At 34.4% G+C, this 17,885-nt stretch overlaps 1 protein-coding gene across 3 annotated transcripts; it reads left to right on the forward strand.

Annotated features, from left to right (window-relative positions):
- Positions 1 to 1,822: 1,822 nt before the first annotated feature.
- On the forward strand, positions 1,823 to 16,410 carry LOC113112670 (ralA-binding protein 1-like). 3 transcript variants are annotated; one of them, XM_026278447.1, is made up of 10 exons: positions 1,823 to 1,964; positions 6,504 to 6,838; positions 8,284 to 8,718; positions 9,637 to 9,986; positions 11,117 to 11,278; positions 12,327 to 12,458; positions 13,726 to 13,836; positions 14,168 to 14,289; positions 14,689 to 14,809; positions 15,660 to 16,409. In XM_026278447.1, exons 2-10 carry the CDS (start codon positions 6,592 to 6,594, stop codon positions 15,969 to 15,971), a joined length of 1,992 nt encoding a protein of 663 aa, XP_026134232.1. In that variant the 5' UTR covers positions 1,823 to 1,964; positions 6,504 to 6,591; the 3' UTR covers positions 15,972 to 16,409. The 3 variants fall into 3 exon arrangements, with proteins under 3 accessions (XP_026134232.1, XP_026134223.1, XP_026134241.1); XM_026278438.1 differs by lacking the exon at positions 1,823 to 1,964 and adding an exon at positions 4,144 to 4,244; XM_026278456.1 differs by lacking the exons at positions 1,823 to 1,964; positions 6,504 to 6,838 and adding an exon at positions 7,640 to 8,141 and having other exon boundaries at positions 15,660 to 16,410.
- Positions 16,411 to 17,885: the final 1,475 nt, after the last annotated feature.

Here is a 17,885-nt window from a genome sequence, read left to right on the forward strand (position 1 = left end):
GTATGAAACAAATCCTTTATTACTTTTCAAACTTTCAAATGTTGCTTCTGTCTAAAATATGAGACCATAATATTGCTTTCTCCAGGGAAAAGGTTGTCTAAATCAGGAGAGAAATATGCAGATCAATCCCTGTTTACAAGCAAAAACAGTCAAAACACTTCTAAACAAATAAACAGGTGGATATTTTGTTGTGAGAGGACAAAGGGGATGGACTTTTTCACTGAAGGAAGATTAGGGACTTCTATTTTGGCGGGAAGCAAACTTAAAAACATCTTAATGATGTATTTATTTCTTACAAATGGGCATCTTAAAGCTTTTCACTAAAATTACACACAGTGAGTGGTGTTAATTATTTGTGGATTATTGGGATGTTTTTATCAGCTGTTTGGACTCTCATTCTGACGGCACCCATTCACTGCTGAGGATCCATTGTTGAGCATGTGATGTAATGCTTAATTTCTCCAAATATGTAATGATGAAGTAATAAACTCTTTTCTAAAACACTAGAGGAGACTTGAGATTATTGGACTCTTTCTCAGGAGAAACATCTAGAGCTCTTAATTTGATTGCATGGGAGATATTAAAGTAATGTGTTTGTGTTGACTTGCAGTGCGTATTTACATACTGAAATCTTCCTGAAATAATGACATGCTGTATGTGGAAGAACCTGTGCATTCTTACAAACTCCATGACCGCTCTAAGGTTTGGCACAAAGATAAACCCTAGACTGAAAATAAACAAGTCTTTAACTGCATGCTTATCCTATATTTGTCCCAGCTGTTATCATACAGGATAAGACTGCTAACATTGTTCTGCTAATCAGAAAAAAAGAGACAAAATTGTTACATAACTCATGCACAACTCCAGAATTGTTTCAGTGATTATTTCAGCTTGACTAAATGAGTCAACAGCTTCAGAAACTATTTTAATTTAGTAACTGACTAGCAACATATAAGCAACACAGGGGCAGTCATGGCCTAATGGATGGAGAGTTGGACATGTGACTCATGTGCCCACTGTTCTAGGTATGTGTGTGTGTGTGTGTGTGTGTGTGTGTGTGTGTGTGTGTGTGCACTTGGATAGGATAAACGATTAGCATAAATTCAGAATATGGGACGCCATTGGCCTCCCATCATGTCACATAAAAAACCTTAGAAGCTAAAAAGTTAAATATTTATTTTCATGCACACTATAAAATGTTTCAAAGTTAAAATAAAGATTATTGGAGTACATTTTACAAAACAATTTTACTTCAAAACATATTTAATTAAAAGTGTTACTTGATCTTTCTTTGTTAAATAATTGAGTGAGAATTGTTTCTATGCCACATTTTAAAGGGTTAATGAACAGAATGCACACGTCTATGTACAGAATCTGTGACATGATGTTAATTGCCATAGAAAATAATCTCAACTCAGTTTGCAAAAACAAAGAAAAGGCATTTACAGAAATTAATTTGCAATGGAAGTCTTTGGGGAAACTGCTGACCCATGGCATGCCAATATATATTCCCAATATATATATTAAAAATAAAAATATTATTAAAAATATATTAAAGCTGTACTGTAGGTCAGTATAAATATCTTAGTGCCTCCCAGACAAGACTGCAAATAAACCCGACAAGACCAAAGAATCTGGACCCTCACATTCAAGAGCAAAGGTCATATTGACATTTTTTTTTTTACTTTAACTGAAGGGTTTTAGGATCTTTGATATTATTGACTTTTGTGTTTGTGTGTGTTTGTGTGTGTGTGTGTGTGGGTGTGTGTGTGTGTGTGTAGATGGTGAAGGTGGAACGTCTGCAAGTAAAGCAGTTAAAGTCTCATACCAAGCACAATTCTTCCAATATAATGGTTCAGATCTACCAAAAAAGAGGTCAAGAAAACCAATTAACTTGCTCTTCCAAATCCTGCATCCACAAAAGGAGAATTCAGAAGAAGAAAAAAAGGATTCCGATTTTATCTGTAAGATCTTTCAAATTTATTTGTGTGAGAATATGAGTGTGTGAGTTAGGTGTTGCCTGTATTGTGAGGACAAAATGTTTCTGTAAGGAAAGTAAACTCTGAAACCATCCAATAGTCCCCATGACGAAAAAATTTACTACATAATGTTATAATTCAAGCATGGGTGTCCGTCAGACCAAGATAATGGTTCTGTTTCTTAAAAATGCACAGCTTTAGAATTGAACTGCTGGTGTGGATTACTTGCTGATTATTGTGATGTTTTTATTAGCTGTTTGAACTCTCATTCTGACGGCACATTTTAATGCAACTATTCCTTTAAGGTTATTTTAGGTAAAATCCATCATTCACAGTCAATTCTGTCATCACCTGTCTACCCTCAGGTCACTCCAAACTCCTGTAACCTTTACCTGTAGAACACAAAATAGATTATTATGAAAATGTCAAAGCTGCTCTAATAGAAATGCATGATTATCATTGGCTGTCAAGTTGTACTTTTTCTTATTTATTTATTTTTTTTGCCTTTGGAAATGTTTAGAACCACTACACTGGCTTCCCCTCAAAAATAGTACATAATGGTCAGTATGAAAACAACAGACGTTAAGAAAAACAAATGAGTATTTGTGTGTTATTATTTATTTATTTATTTTAAGATCAGAAACCAATTTAAACAGCGTTTACAGTCTACCGAAACAATAAGATTAGAATTAGATTCTGGCTGTGGAATCTAATAAATCCAACAAAGAAAGAAACTAAATGTTTCAATATTGAAACTGTATTACATTCATATGTTTCATGAATTTTTGAAAACTGTTTGTCCAAATGCGGTGAAGAAACACACTGAACATTACTACCAGATACTCTTAATACATTTTATTATCATGCAGTTTTATCAATATGAGAGGAGGTTTTGAGCAAAAAACAATAATTGAATATTTAAATTGAACGTTACATTTGCATGCTCTTCATGTCAAGGCAGTTTGACTGGGTCATTTTTTATTATGAGCAGAAAGTGTTACTGTAGTTTACTAAAACCATACTAAAACACTTCTATGTGCAATAAGTAAACATAACATTATCTGAAATAAAAATATAACTTAAACTTATTTTATTTCATCTACATTTCTCATTTTTATTTAATTTAACATGATGCACTTAACTCTAAAACTAAAACTGCTAATGTACATAAATAAAAATGGTAACACTTTATAATAAGGATTCATTAGTTAACTACTTTAGTTACCTTGAACTAAGAATGAACAATACTTCTACAGCATTTATTATTATTAGATAATATTCATTTACTAATGCATTATTGAAATCAAAAGTTGTGTGTTAACATTAGTTAATGCACTGTGAACTTACATGAACTAACAATGAACAACTGTACATTTATTAATAACTAAAGTTAACAACGACTAATAAATACTGTAATATTGTTCAATATTTGTTTATGTTAGTTAATACATTAACTAATGTTAACAAATTACACCTTATTATAAAGTGTTGCCATATAAATATACATATTTTTAATTACTAATAGTACTATAATAACAATAACTAATACAAGAAACACCAAATTAGTTTACTTGAGCTAAATGAAAAGTGAGAACATAAGAATAAAATAATAAATAAAATATGAAAATAAACTCTCAAGCAAGTATCCCAATTCAATGTAAATAAAACTGGTGCCAGTTCACTAACAGTAACCACTCACTCATACAGCTGCATTTTCTACAGTTCAGTTTTATGATGGATGCCATAAAGTATGTCCAAATTCTTATCTGGCATCTCAGATAATGAGTTGCACAACCATAAACAAAGTGATAATGATTGAATCATATGTGATTTGACAGCAATCCTTGAAATGACCTAACCAGAGGAAAAACTAGCCTACTAGGAAGGGCTGCCTTTGTTACTAGGAAACATCATAGAAGTGAATGAACTCCCCTGACATTCATTCAGCTCTACACTGCTCTATTGGTCTGTGGCTCAACAGCTTCATCTGCTGGCCTCATAGAAAATACTACAATTCAGTATGTTGTACGTAAAGCTTACGCGGTTATTTTGTTATGTCATGTGAATTAATATCCTCAGAATGTAAATGTCCCCAAAATGACGCAAACGTTAGATGAAACCGTATGTAAGCATCTGGCAAGTGCGGATTATTCAAACTAGAACTCCCATAATTCAAGGGGCTCCAACTGCGCATGCGCGCGTGTCAGACGGGACGTAAACAAGCTAACGTTACAGGAAGTGCAGCTGTTACATTCATAACAGAAGGTTTGTGGACGGATTATTTTAAAATATATTTGTACATATTCTCTAATATTTTGTCATGAAATATAGCTTATTTTCTCGTTCATACAATGTATTTGTCCTTTAATAGTGTGAGAGGTTGATTTTGTCAATAAAGTCAGAGGTTTGTTAGCAATCATGCTAGTTTATGAATATAATTTTATGTAACTCACCGTTAAATATTATATTATTAGCACCGTTGGTATTATATATGTTTATTCTCGCATCTTTTAAGTGCGGTTCATTAATAGTTTTAACGCGTTTAAAGATAATCTTTCATATGGTCCGGCTTGTGTTTAATTCAACGAAACAGCTGCTGTCAGGAGAAATGCATTCTGCTCTTTAGTCGTGAAAATAATTTCCTCATAATTGCCTCTAAAGCACCATGATTGTGTAAGTGCCTGTTTTGAATGTATTATTTTATTTATTTTTAGATGTGGTGGGGGCAGTGCACACACAAACACACACACACAAAGGGTTTAAGCATTTATTTATTTATTAAGTTTTCTGTTTAATTTAATTGCAATTTTGTTTTTATTTTTCTGAGCAAGAAATGAATATAATTTTCCTCTGATTTACAGAAGAGATCCACTAAAATGTCATTCATTGTAACAGTCTTGTCAGTCATGTTTACAACAGTAATCAGTTCAATTTATGACATATTAAAAGACTAATTATTGTCACCCCAAATATCAATTAGGTGTAATTTTACAGTTTTAAAATTTGCCACTGTCCTAGGTTTTTCCCATTTGTCAGTAATAATGTTTTACTCATTTAAAACACAATACAATTTAATATGCTCCCTTATTCATTTAAATATTTTAACATGTACATGTCAGAATATGCATGTTGTTTGAATTTTTACATAAATATTGTGTTACACTGAATGACTATGCAACATTATTTAAACCAAATTTTGACATTTTATCTTCCAAAAACTTATCTGAAACATTTATTGTGCTTTTTATGGACATAAAATCACTTTTGTAAATTTCTATTGATGCAGGCATGTTAATGTCTTTGACCCATGTACATATGTATAATGGGTAGTTGACATTAAACTTGAGCAGTGAGTCATACTAAAGCCTAAAACTGATCTAAAATTATTGTTTTCTGTACAGAGTAAGATTATTTTACATGCACATTCTAATTATCTTAACTTCACGCTAATTTATTGTTTAGATGAGTAAAAAAATAATAATTAAATATTGAATTATATAGAAACTTTTGTGAGTGAACTGAGCTCTTTTAAAGTAAACATGAACTCAAAAGTGACCATTTTTACTGTCTAAATACAGGTTTCTGGTCTTGTTGTGAATGATTTGTAAATGCAAGTTTTTTCTGAGGAAAATACTTTTGTCTTTGTAGTTTTTATATCAGTATGTAATAACTATGTCAGTTCTGAAAGATAAAATCAAGGCAACCTCACCTTTTTGTTTTCTTGTTGCACACTCAGTTTCATTGTGATCTGAACTCATAGATCATTTTTCTTCATTAAACATGTCTGTTGGTATTTGATGGTATTTATGGAGAAAAATGAGCTGGTTTGGGTTTAAAGTTAATTGTTTTATTTTCCAAATAAAATTTTGTTTTACTTTTTTTAATCAAACAATATAATAATTCAGCCATAGTTCACTTTTCATTAAACATTGTAGCTCAAAGTGCTACTAGTTGGTGCTTTTTTAAGTTTTCACAACTTCTAGTTGTTGTTATGAATGGCTTGGGACTGAGTTTATTTATAGCTTTGTCTAATTACTGTTTTTGTGCTATTGTTGGATTTTTGATCATGATTCTAGTAGTCCATTAAATCCTTGATCAGTTTAGAATAGAGAAGGTGACTTTAGTGTTCCAGTTTATAATTCTCATCTCATAAAACCATTTTAAGTGCAGTGACAAAATTAATGGGGTTTTTGAGATGCATAAACCCTTATGGTCACCAGAGGGCAATGGTGTCAGGACGTTATATGAGCTGGTTTGAGCATTAAATCACACTTAAATTCACACAGAGTTTACAGAATGGGTTTTGAGAGACATCACGATCATTTGTTTAAAGGTTATCTGTTCGTCTGATGCAATAACACTGCTGTTTACAGAACACACTGCTGCCATGAGGGCATAATGTCTGCAAAATATGTTTGAACAAACACAGATAGCAGACTCATTGCACACAGTTCAGTTCAGATTCACCATTGTACATCAGAAAGTGTAAGATTTTGAAATAACTTGTTAGATTTTTCCTCTCAGGTGACATGGAAAGGTGACGTGTCATCAGAGCCAACAGCCAATCCCTGGGCATTGTGCTGCAAGGAGCCAATAGCAGGGTGGCGCAGAGATGACAGAGTGCTTCCTGCCACCCACTAGCAGCCCTGCAGAGCAGAGGAGGGCGGAGCATCCTGGGGGCGTGGCTCGTACCCCTAGCTCTGAAGAGATCAGCCCCACTAAGTTCCCAGGTCTGTACCGTACGGGCGACCCTTCACCCCCTCACGACGGACACCACCATGAGCCACCCGAGGTGGCATCTGATGACGAAAAGGAGCACAACAAGAAGAAGAACAAGTTTAAGAAGAAGGAGAAACGCAGTAAGATAAACACACTCACACTGCCCTCATAAAGGTGCCCTTATACTGATACTTGCATCTAAATAAAGACCTGAATGTTGTTGAATTAGATCACAAGATATAACGCAACAAGCGACATTCAGTGAAAACACAGAAACCACAGGAGCACTTTTCATTCCACTTATGTTATTTTGGTATCATTGAGAGACTTATTATAGTGCTTATAATTTTCTAGTTGCTTTCTCTTTTTTTATATGTAAATTATAAAATATGTGTGACTATATATTAGTTTTCAATACATGAGTGAAGTTTAAACTGATCAAAAGTTACAGTAAAGAGATTAACAATGTTACAGAAGATTTCCGTTTAAAATAAATGCTATTTGAATTTTCTATTCATCAATTAATCCTGAAAAATGTATCACAGTTTCTAGAGGAATATGAAGCAGCAAAACACATATTTGAGTGCAAATCGGCATATTAGAATGATTTCTGAAGGATCATGTGACACTGAAGACTGGAGACATGATCCTAAAATATCAGCTTTGCATTGCAGGAATTATATATATATATATATATATATATATATATATATATATATATATATATATATGTGTGTATATAAAGAGAGAGAGAGAGAGAGAGAGAGAAGGCAGTCATTTTTAAATTGTAATAATTTTTCACAATATTACAGTTTTTATTGTATTTTTTTTATCAAACAAATAAAGCTGTGATGAGTATAAAATAAGACTTCCAAAAACATTAAAAAAAAAATGACTTTGAATGGTACTTTGAGATAGCATCTAAAGACTTGTGAGATATCATTTTATGTATCTATACAGTCCAGCTCTATTTGATAGTATGGACTTCTGCCCTCAGTGTGCAGATGTTCCAGTTTCTCTACAGCCTCAGAGTGAATTGGTTGTTTTCCTGCCGCTATATTTAGCCTCCCTGCCGCAGCCTATTGCACACAAGCAGGAAGTGATGGAGCTTTTAAAGACACACCCTGTCCATCCCTGTAGGTGTGTTATGGTGGCTGAGGAGGGGCCGCTCAGGAATACTGTCTGATGGGGTCAGAGCGGTGTGTGTGAGCTGCTGATTACTGTTCTGCTCCAGGTGAAGTCAGTGTCAGGACAGGGAAATAGATCACTAAAACGGGGATATTGCCAAATTGTAAGCTGACCTCTTTAGAGCAGGTTTCAATGTTTTTCTGTCGCTCTCGTTTCGTTCTGCTCCTCACAGTCTCACCTAACCTTCAGAGACACAGACGTTGAGACAGTAAATTTTGCTCAGCCGTTAATAGGACGGTTTCTTTATAGCATCAGGTATTGGAAGAAGATTGCTTCTCTTCTCTTCTCTTCTCTTCTCTTCTCTTCTCTTCTCTTCTCTTCTCTTCTCTTCTCTTCTCTTCTCTTCTCTTCTCTTCTCATCATCTTATCTCTTCTTTTTCACCACTTTTTCCTTTAGCCGAGGGATACGCTGCGTTCCAGGAGGACAGTTCTGCCGATGAGGCCGAGAGCCCGTCTAAGATGAAGCGCTCCAAGGGCATCAACGTCTTCAAGAAGCCCAGTTTCTCCAAGAAGAAAGAAAAGGACTTCAAAGTGAAGGAAAAGGGGCCTAAAGAGGAGAAGGCCAAGGACAAGAAGTCCAAAGACCTGACGGCAGCGGATGTGGTGAAACAGTGGAAAGAGAAGAAGAAGAAGAAAAAGCCCAGCGCCGAGCCCGAACCTGTCATCACAGAAGCGGCGACGACGTTCCGGCCGATCTTCGGAGCGCCTTTAGCGGAAGCGGTGAGGAGAACGGCGCTGTATGATGGGATACAGCTCCCGGCCGTCTTCAGAGAGTGTGTGGATTACATCGAGAGCTACGGCATGAAATGTGAAGGCATCTATCGTGTCTCTGGTACGACCCTGTTCTATTTCCTGTTAACTGAAATCTCATGTTTATGTTTATGTTAATTTAAAGGAATATTCTGGGTTGTCTTCGATTATTGCACACAATAATTTTCAGTAATGCACTGACCTAATATTAATTATTAATGAGTATTTTATTATTAACCTAAAATGTCACAAATAAAAAGGTCCTATTATTTATCAAATTCTCTAATAAAATATATGAGGGAGAAATCAAATTATTAACATTAATAGAATATTCTTTATTAAGCTAATTTCCTTGACTCTAATTTGGGATGGCACCCTGTTACCAGGGTGTAAAATTTTATTTTTTCTCCTACCAGACAAACTTTTTTTGCCATCCATTTTTATTTTGTCAATTTAAATATATATAAAATGAACAACAACAAAAAAAAAACATTAATTATACAGTTCAAACATTTGGGGTTGTAAGAGTTTCTTAATGTTTTTTAAAAGAAGTCTCTTATGCTTACCAAGGCTGTGATTATTTGATCAAAAATACAATACAGTAATTTTGTAAAATATTATTACAATTTAAAATAACTATATTCGATTGCAATAGATTTTCAAATGGAATTTATTCCTGTGATGCCAAGCTGAATTTTCAGCAGGCATCAGTTGTGCTGCTTAATATTTTTTTGTGGAAACCAGATTCTGTGATGAATAAAATTTAAAAGAACATAATTTACTTGAAATATAGATCTTTTGTGACTATAAATATTTTTACTGTCACTTTTGAGCAATCTAAAGTAACCTTGCTGAATAAAAAAAACTGCATCTTACTGACCCCAAACAGCAGTGTATATATTAAATTGAACAAATGTGCAAAGCAAATAATAATAAAAACTCTTTAATCTCAATGTGTTTTCACATCTGTGTCCAAAATGTTTCCACGTTGTTCCTGCAGGTATGAAGTCAAAGGTTGACGAGCTGAAAGCAGCGTACGACCGTGAGGAGTGTCCGTGTCTGGAGGAGTATGATCCTCACACGGTGGCCAGTCTGTTGAAGCAGTACCTGCGAGAGCTGCCTGATAACCTGGTGGGTAAAGAGCTGGTCCAGCGTTTGGAGGAGGCCTGCGGGCGGCCCAGCGAGGCAGAGAAACTGCAGGAGTTTCAGAGGCTCCTGGGGGAAGTTCCCGTGGGGAGCAGACTCCTCCTGGCCTGGCTCATCACTCACATGGACCACGTCATCGCCCGCGAGACTGACACCAAGATGAACATCCAGAACATCTCTATTGTGCTCAATCCCACCGTACAGGTGACTTTATAATCTACAGGTGCTGTTTGCTTGATGCCTTATTCTACAGTTTTATTGGCAGGTCTGAAAATGTTTTAAAAAATGAACATGCTACATTAATCAATTCTTCAATTGGAATTATTATAAAACATACCACTATTATAAAATATAACAATAATTTATACATTAACATTTATATTGAAATATTATTATAGAATATTTTAGGCATGTAGAAGGACTTTTAACATGGATTTACAATCAGATGATCGTTTTAATCTTTTTTTTTTCCTTAATATGAATTTTCTGAAAATTAGGCATGCTTATTTACTATAATTTTTGTTGTTAATAAAAAACTGTTTTTCATGTTTTATCAATCCACACTCTTTCTTCTCACATTAAAACAGATAAGCTTTAGTGGAGTAAATATTGTGAGTGATATTAGCCATTTTTTACAATTGCAATATTACAAGACATTATTTTTTATGTTTTAATGATAAATGCATTTATTTACTTGTTTTTTTAAACTTTTAGGTCTATAGAAGAACATTTCTTAACACAGGATGATTTGATTACATTCTCACCCATATGAAATCAAGATGATTTAAATAAAATTTATGTTTTCTTCCGCTTATTTAACATTATAACTAATTACTATTTCAAATACTGGATTTCAAGTTTCTTGTATTACTTCATAATCTTTTTGAAAATATCATGAACAATAATGGTCCTTTTTTCCATGTGCAATACAAAAAGTTAATTTTGTATCCTGGATTGAAGTACATAGTAAAGATTTTATTCTGTACGGGAAGTTTAGTATAGTAAAATGTTGCAAACTTGCTAATCACCATTAATAGTCTTAGAGTAGATGGTTTTGGACACATTGTTCTGCTCTCAGACTGAAGGCTGTTCTACTTTATAGTCTCTCAGGACACCGGAGGATAGAGGTGCCCTCATACTGCTAATGAGATCTTTGTTTGGGGTCATTTTTATTTGAGAGGTGACTGCAAATGATGCGAAGAAGAGGGAGTAGCATGATTGGGCAATAACAATTAATTTACCTTCTATAAACTGTGGTTCTGTCTTATTTTAATGTTCACCATGGCTGTTTATGCTTGACACAAAATCAATCCATTGCTCTTTCTGGTTTGTAGATTGGGAATCGTGTGCTGTACGTGTTTTTCACTCACGTCCGCGAGCTGTTCGGTGATGTGGTTCTGAAGCCGGTCGTCCATCCTCTGCGTTGGTCCAATATGGCCACCATGCCGACCCTACCTGAGACCCAGGAGAGCATTAAAGAGGAGATCCGCAGACAGGTGGGCCACAGAACTGACACAACACAGCTATAGCCCTACACTTCCAATAAAAGAAGAGGCTCGATCTCACAAACATATCTAACAGGACAAAACTTACAAGGAAGATGACAAAATTCTCTTTTGCATAAGGAATAATGCACCTTTTTAGGACTGTTATGATTTTCATGACAATTTTGTCATTTTGAGATCCAGATCATGTGATTTACCTGGAAGAGGAAGCTGTATCATGGAAGATGTTTTACATAAAATTATTTGTTTTATTGCAAATGTGACTCTAGAACAGGGAAATGCGTGCGATATTCAAAACAGGAGATGAATCCAAACTTTGTGAGCGAGGAGAGACTGGAAACAAAAACAGTTCTGGAGCAGAAAAATGAAAACAGTCCTGATTTGTGTGAAACTATAGCTGCTGTCACATGACTTGGACAAACTTACAATAACAGAACATTTAATGGCTCAAAAGGTTAAAGTCAATAGATATCATACAGAGAGATTATAGAGTTATTAAATGTATGCAGCTCAGATCATTTGATGAGAAATATTTATATAAATATTTGAGTTCTTTGAAATCTCTGATTTTTAATTGCAGATTTCTGAGCACAGTTTGAGATCTTTTTCTCAAGAGGAACTTTATTTGCTCTAAGACAGCTGAGATTTGTTGAGATCTTGTTTGTGAGTTATAGTGAAACCAAAAATTGTCAGCATAAAAAAGCATTTTCTATGCCAGCCAAACAGAAATCTTTGACCAAAACAGTGCCATTTATTAAGTGCTTCTCCGATGGCACGTATTATACTTTTACTCAACCAGTTAGTTTAGTTTTATAAAATATATGTTTGAATACATCTGCTATGAATAAATCTGTCATGATGGTATGTTATGTTTATATGTTATCAACAAATTGGAACAGGAACAGAATTCTAGTTCATCCAATTTAAACGTTTATATAAATATATATATTTGGAAACTTCTCACTTTTCGGTGTTTGTGTAAAAAGTTAATTTCAGTGCATCACTATCATTTTACACGCGTGCATGTGTTTTTCTGCAGGAGTTCCTCTTGAACCGTCTGCACAGAGATCTGCAGGCCGGTGTGAAGGATCTGTCTAAGGAGGAGAGACTCTGGGAGGTGCAGCGGATCGTCACTGCACTGAAACGCAAGCTTCGCGAGGCCAAGAGACAGGCAAGAGATCTGACCCCTGACCCTTGCTTTACTAGACATCAGCACAGTCTCAGAATAAGATTTTCTGAAACACGTTCTGTTTTTTTCTAAAGCGTCTGCGCATTTGCGCTCCGGAGGGGTAAACAACCATGACCTGCGCTCTCCATGAAGAGCAGAAGTTTAATTATAATGAGCGCGTCGTACCGCGTGCACTTTGCGACTGTGTCACTTCCAAAATGAACACGCTTGCTGTGCGTCTACATTTGAAATAACAACTTGAGCATGCAAAAGACATGATATGTGAATGACCCCTAATGCTTAAAAATTAAGAACGTTATAAGGCCAAATGCAGAGAGGTATTGGGTAGAAATTAGGAAAATGTATTATATGGAAGAATTAAAGGATAGTTCTCACAAAAATGAAAATGTTTTCCCCACCCTCAAGCCATCCTAGATTCTACATAATCTGCTGGAACACCACTCGCTCGTGAACGCATGCACGACAGTTAGCAGAAGCTAGAGATTACGGTTAATTGTTAAGTGTAAATATGGATATTTTTCTTACACAAATGCATTGCTTTGCTTCAAAAGACCAGAGAAGCTGTGTGGAGCACTTCTTATGATGGATGGATTTACTTTATTTTGTTTCAAAATTTCAACACCCATTCACTGCCATTATAAAGCTTGGAAAAGCCAGGACATTTTTTTATATAACTCTGATTGTATCCGTCTGAAAGAAGAAAATATATACACCTAGGATAGCTTGAGGATGAGTAAATCATGGGGTGATGTTCATTTTTGGATGAACTATCCCTTTAACCTTTATTTTGAGACTTAAAAGGGATCTGTTTCCAATTTTTTGGGAGAAATGTTTGGATTATTGTAATGTAATTTTTGTTATTATCAATGATTGTGTATATGTAAACCTATGTCTGCCTCAAAAAAATCAATGTTAACAAAGACAGCAATGAATGAACAAATCACAACAATTATTAATGACATGAAACCAGATTTATTTTTAGAGTTTTTTTAAATCAAAGATAAACTCTGAAAACCCTTTTGATTGTATATGTTGTTTATATTTATTTACTTTTTGCTGTTTAGTAGCTGTCAGTTAGCATGATGCTAAATTATAAAAAAACAAAAATCTTAATTGTAGGCCGCTTCTGTAAGAAACTGCTCACTAAAAACAAATGTTTGTTTAATTTATGCCCCATTATTTTTCATCATGTCACACTTCCAGAAAGCTCCTCATGTGTGGTTTCTTCTCTGTCCCTCTGAATCTGCAGGAGTGTGAGACTAAAATCGCACAGGAAATCGCCAGCCTATCTAAAGAGGACGTATCAAAGGAGGAGATGTCTGAGAACGAGGAGGAAGTCATTAATCTTCTCCTAGCACAGGTGAGGCCACCTGCTCGAACGCTAGCGCTACTTTCACTGTGTTTCAGATGCTGCTTTGACACTCAAACGGCTTTCTGACAGATAAACAAATCAGCTGGTCAATGATAAGCAGCACTGTACTTTGCATAGCATACGTCACATCTGTTTTTAACACATTGTGAACCAACAGAAACACATAATGTGCAGATGCTGGCATGTGAAAGATGTCTCTTTTTTCTGTCATATAGCATGTTCCAACTCTGCCCTACAGTTTTCTGCGCCTGTGGATTGTGATGCAGCCGATGATTCTCTCTGTGTGATGTTTGGTTTGTTTCTCTACCTCCCCCTGCAGGAGAATGAGATCCTAACAGAGCAGGAGGAGCTGATATCACTGGAGCAGGTGCTGCGGAGGCAGATCGCCACAGAGAAAGAAGAAATTGAGCGACTACGTGCGGAGATCGCAGATATACAGAGGTGAGAGGTCACACACAGGTGAAGTTATCAAACTTAGTGCTAATTTTAATAATGCATGATTTCTGTGGGTAGCAACTTTTCTCTTCTGCTCACCAAATGTACGGTCACATAATTCTTCAGAAATCATTCTAATATGCTGATTTGCTTAAGAAAGAGCTGAAAAGTGTTGAAAACAGCTGTGCCTTAGTAAGCATAATAATCTTCTTTCAAAAACATGAATTAGTTGTTATTTATTCCACACTTTAATGTTTGTGTGATTGCCAGTAAATTTTAATCAAAACAGGGCTACAGTCAATTTAGCAGATGTAAAAAAAATGCAAGGGTCATCTTACTTTTTCTTTCTTTGACTTTTTTTGATTGTTTTTCATTTTCTGCTTGAAATGACACACACACACACAGCCGTCAGCAGGGTCGCAGTGAAACAGAGGAGTATTCATCAGACAGCGAGAGCGAGAGTGAAGATGAAGAGGAACTGCAGATGATTCTAGAAGACCTACAGAAACAGAACGAAGAGCTGGAGGTGAGAAGGAAGGACGGGAGGATTTGTACAAAGTTAAAATTTGAATGACTATTTGCTGAGCCCTGTTCTCTTTAGTGACTGTTTCTAACTTTGTCAAGCTTTCCTATTTTGCTTTTTTTATTGCGTTAAGTCTAATTGAGTAAATTACATTAGAAATTATTATTATTATTATTATTATTATTATTATTATTATTATTATTATTATTATTATTATTATTATTAAATGTGTCCAAAGAAAACCGTTTACAGGTTTACAAAACAAGTAATTCTGGCTCTAAAATCTAATTGGAAAAACCAGGTTTAAAATTGCTGAAAATAGTCAACATACCAGCGTTATTTTAATATCATTGAGGTAATAGTGTTATAGTAATATTATGGATTTCATTAATATTTTCATTTATGTTTATATTGTAATTTTTGTTAAAAAAAAAATATATATATATATATATATATATATATATATATATATATATATATATATATATATATATATATATATATATATAATTTATTTATTTATTTATTTTTAGTGTGTTTTTGTCAGAAATTTTTAGTTCAGATATTTTAGTTTAGATATTTTTATTTATTTCAGTGAGTATTCATTTTATTTACAGTAAAAAAAATGAAATTCAAGTACCATCCTACATTTTTTTTTTTTATCAATAAGTATATAGTTTCATTCTGATATACATCACAAAAGAAAAAAAATCGATTTTGCCAGTTGTAATGTGCACAGCAGATTGGCATCCATAAATGTCTTATTGCTTAATTATATTATTTGCTGCTTAGAATTTGGCCTAAACTACTTATTAAATTATATGCATCTTTAATTTTGTTTCTTTCTCTGCAGAATAAAAACACTCATCTGAATCAGGCCATCCATGAAGAACAGGAGGCCATATTGGAACTGCGTGTTCAGCTCCGCCTCCTTCAGAGCCACAAGCTACAACAGGAGCTCACAGCCCCGCCCACTTCTGAACAGGCCCCACCCTCCCAGCCCAGCCCAGAGGAACGATCTAGAGTGGACGAGCCAATCAAACGCACCGCAGCGGTCGCCATAGAAACCACTGCCGCAACCGCTGCCGTCCCAGCCAATGGGAAGCCTGGAAAAGATGTCACGAAGCCATCGCCCAGCAAAGACAAGAGGGAGGCCAACCAGTAAACCATCTGACCATCAGTACACCTGCGCTTGTGTTTGCTCATCACAAGACTGTGACATCTTGGGTCAAAGGTCAGCAAGGTGAAGTGAGATGTTCATTACACTGGGAGAAATCTGGACAGCATGTGATGTGATCGGACACGATCTGTGATCTGTAGGTCAGTAGGTCTAAAGAGAGGCGAGTGTGGGAAACATTTCTGATTAGATTAACTATAGAGTGAAAGTGGATTCTTTTGATCGGTTTAAGTTTGTATGTGAAATTGCAGCAGCACAATCAGATCTTTGTGAATGCTCAGATTCGAAGTGCCCTTTGACCCCAGTCTAAAAAGAGAGGCTAAATCTTTTTTTTTCCCTAAATAGTTAAGAGTGTTAGAGGTTTGTGTTTAAAAATCTCATCTGTTCAGGTCAATTTTACTCCAAAATCAAAAGAAAAAATTATATTATATTATATTATATTATATTATATTATATTATATTATATTATATTATATTATATTATATTATATTATATTATATTATATTATATTATATTATATTATATTATATTATATTATATTATATTATATTATATTATATTATGCATTAAGAGCATTAAGCCTGTTTTCATTAAGCCTGTTTTTTTTTTTGCATTCTAACATTATTTACATTACTATTAAGCACTTTCCAGATAATAACTTTTCACTTTCTCAGTACCTTAATTCAAATAAAATGTCATTCTCACAGAAATGTGGAAATATAGAAAAATATTGATATTATTTACGTGATAAAGTATATATCATTATATTATTGTTTGTACTGAATTCATGCCAATTTAAATAGAAATAAATGTAACTATAGTATTTTAAGTGCAAACTGTCCTTAATAGCCATTAAAGTAATGTCACAATGCAAAAAAAAAAAAAAAAAATTCTGCAAACATGTTTTTCCTTTCGATTTTGGGTTAAAATATACAAAAGCCCATTTCCACAAAAGTAGTTGAAACTTATTATTTCAAATATTTCAGTAAAAAAAAAAAAGTCGGAATTGTGAGCTATAAATTCAGAATTCAGACTTTTCAGAGTTTAACTTTTGCAACTCTGTTTTTTTTTTTTTTTATCACAGGATAAATTTATAAAAGGTAATTTTGACTTTTTATCTCACAATTCAGGCTTTGTTTCTTGCAGTTACTAGTTTATCTCTTCATTCTGAAGTGGAAAAAGGTCAGATTTATGAGATGTAAACTCTGAGCTTCAAGATAAAAAGCTGCAGTTACCTTTATTAATTCCATGGAGTAAACAGACTTTCATAGAAATGTGACATGTTGTCTTAAAATTCACATAAATACTTCAAGCATTTCAAGAAACTAAGCCATTAATAGGATGTTATGACACAACCTTTAATTGCAGCCTGTGTGAAAACTCCAAACCACAGGTGACGAACATCCGTATCTTCTGCGATCACGTTACATTCAGTGCGAAAACTGCAATCATTTCAGACAAGCAGATTTACTTTACTGTTTATTATTAACCAATGCATTTTATTTATGCAGTTTGGCTTAAAATTTAATCCAGAAGGAGAAATTACACTGAGAAATATCCTGGATGTCCATTGCCAATTCAAAAATAAGGTTATAAAAAATCAAAATCGTCTGCCGGCTCTCCTGTTGTGGGTCCAGGTCTAGAACCAAGATCAAAATCAGTGAAAGTCAGTGAAAATGAAGTTGTGTGTTTGTGAATGCACTGTGCCATAGGTGACTGAGTGAAGGTGCACAGAAGAGCTACTTTGAAGATGCTCTGGGACATTGTAATACAGCTAGCTAGATTGTATTTTTACCTATTAGGATATTTAAAGGAGACTGTTATGATCGTTTATTATAAATATTTAATAATCATTATATGTAAACATCTAAGATCTGCACTTACAGAATGAGAATAAGTCG

Source organism: Carassius auratus, chromosome 2, assembly GCF_003368295.1.
Source record: "Carassius auratus strain Wakin chromosome 2, ASM336829v1, whole genome shotgun sequence".
Lineage (NCBI taxonomy): Eukaryota > Metazoa > Chordata > Actinopteri > Cypriniformes > Cyprinidae > Carassius > Carassius auratus.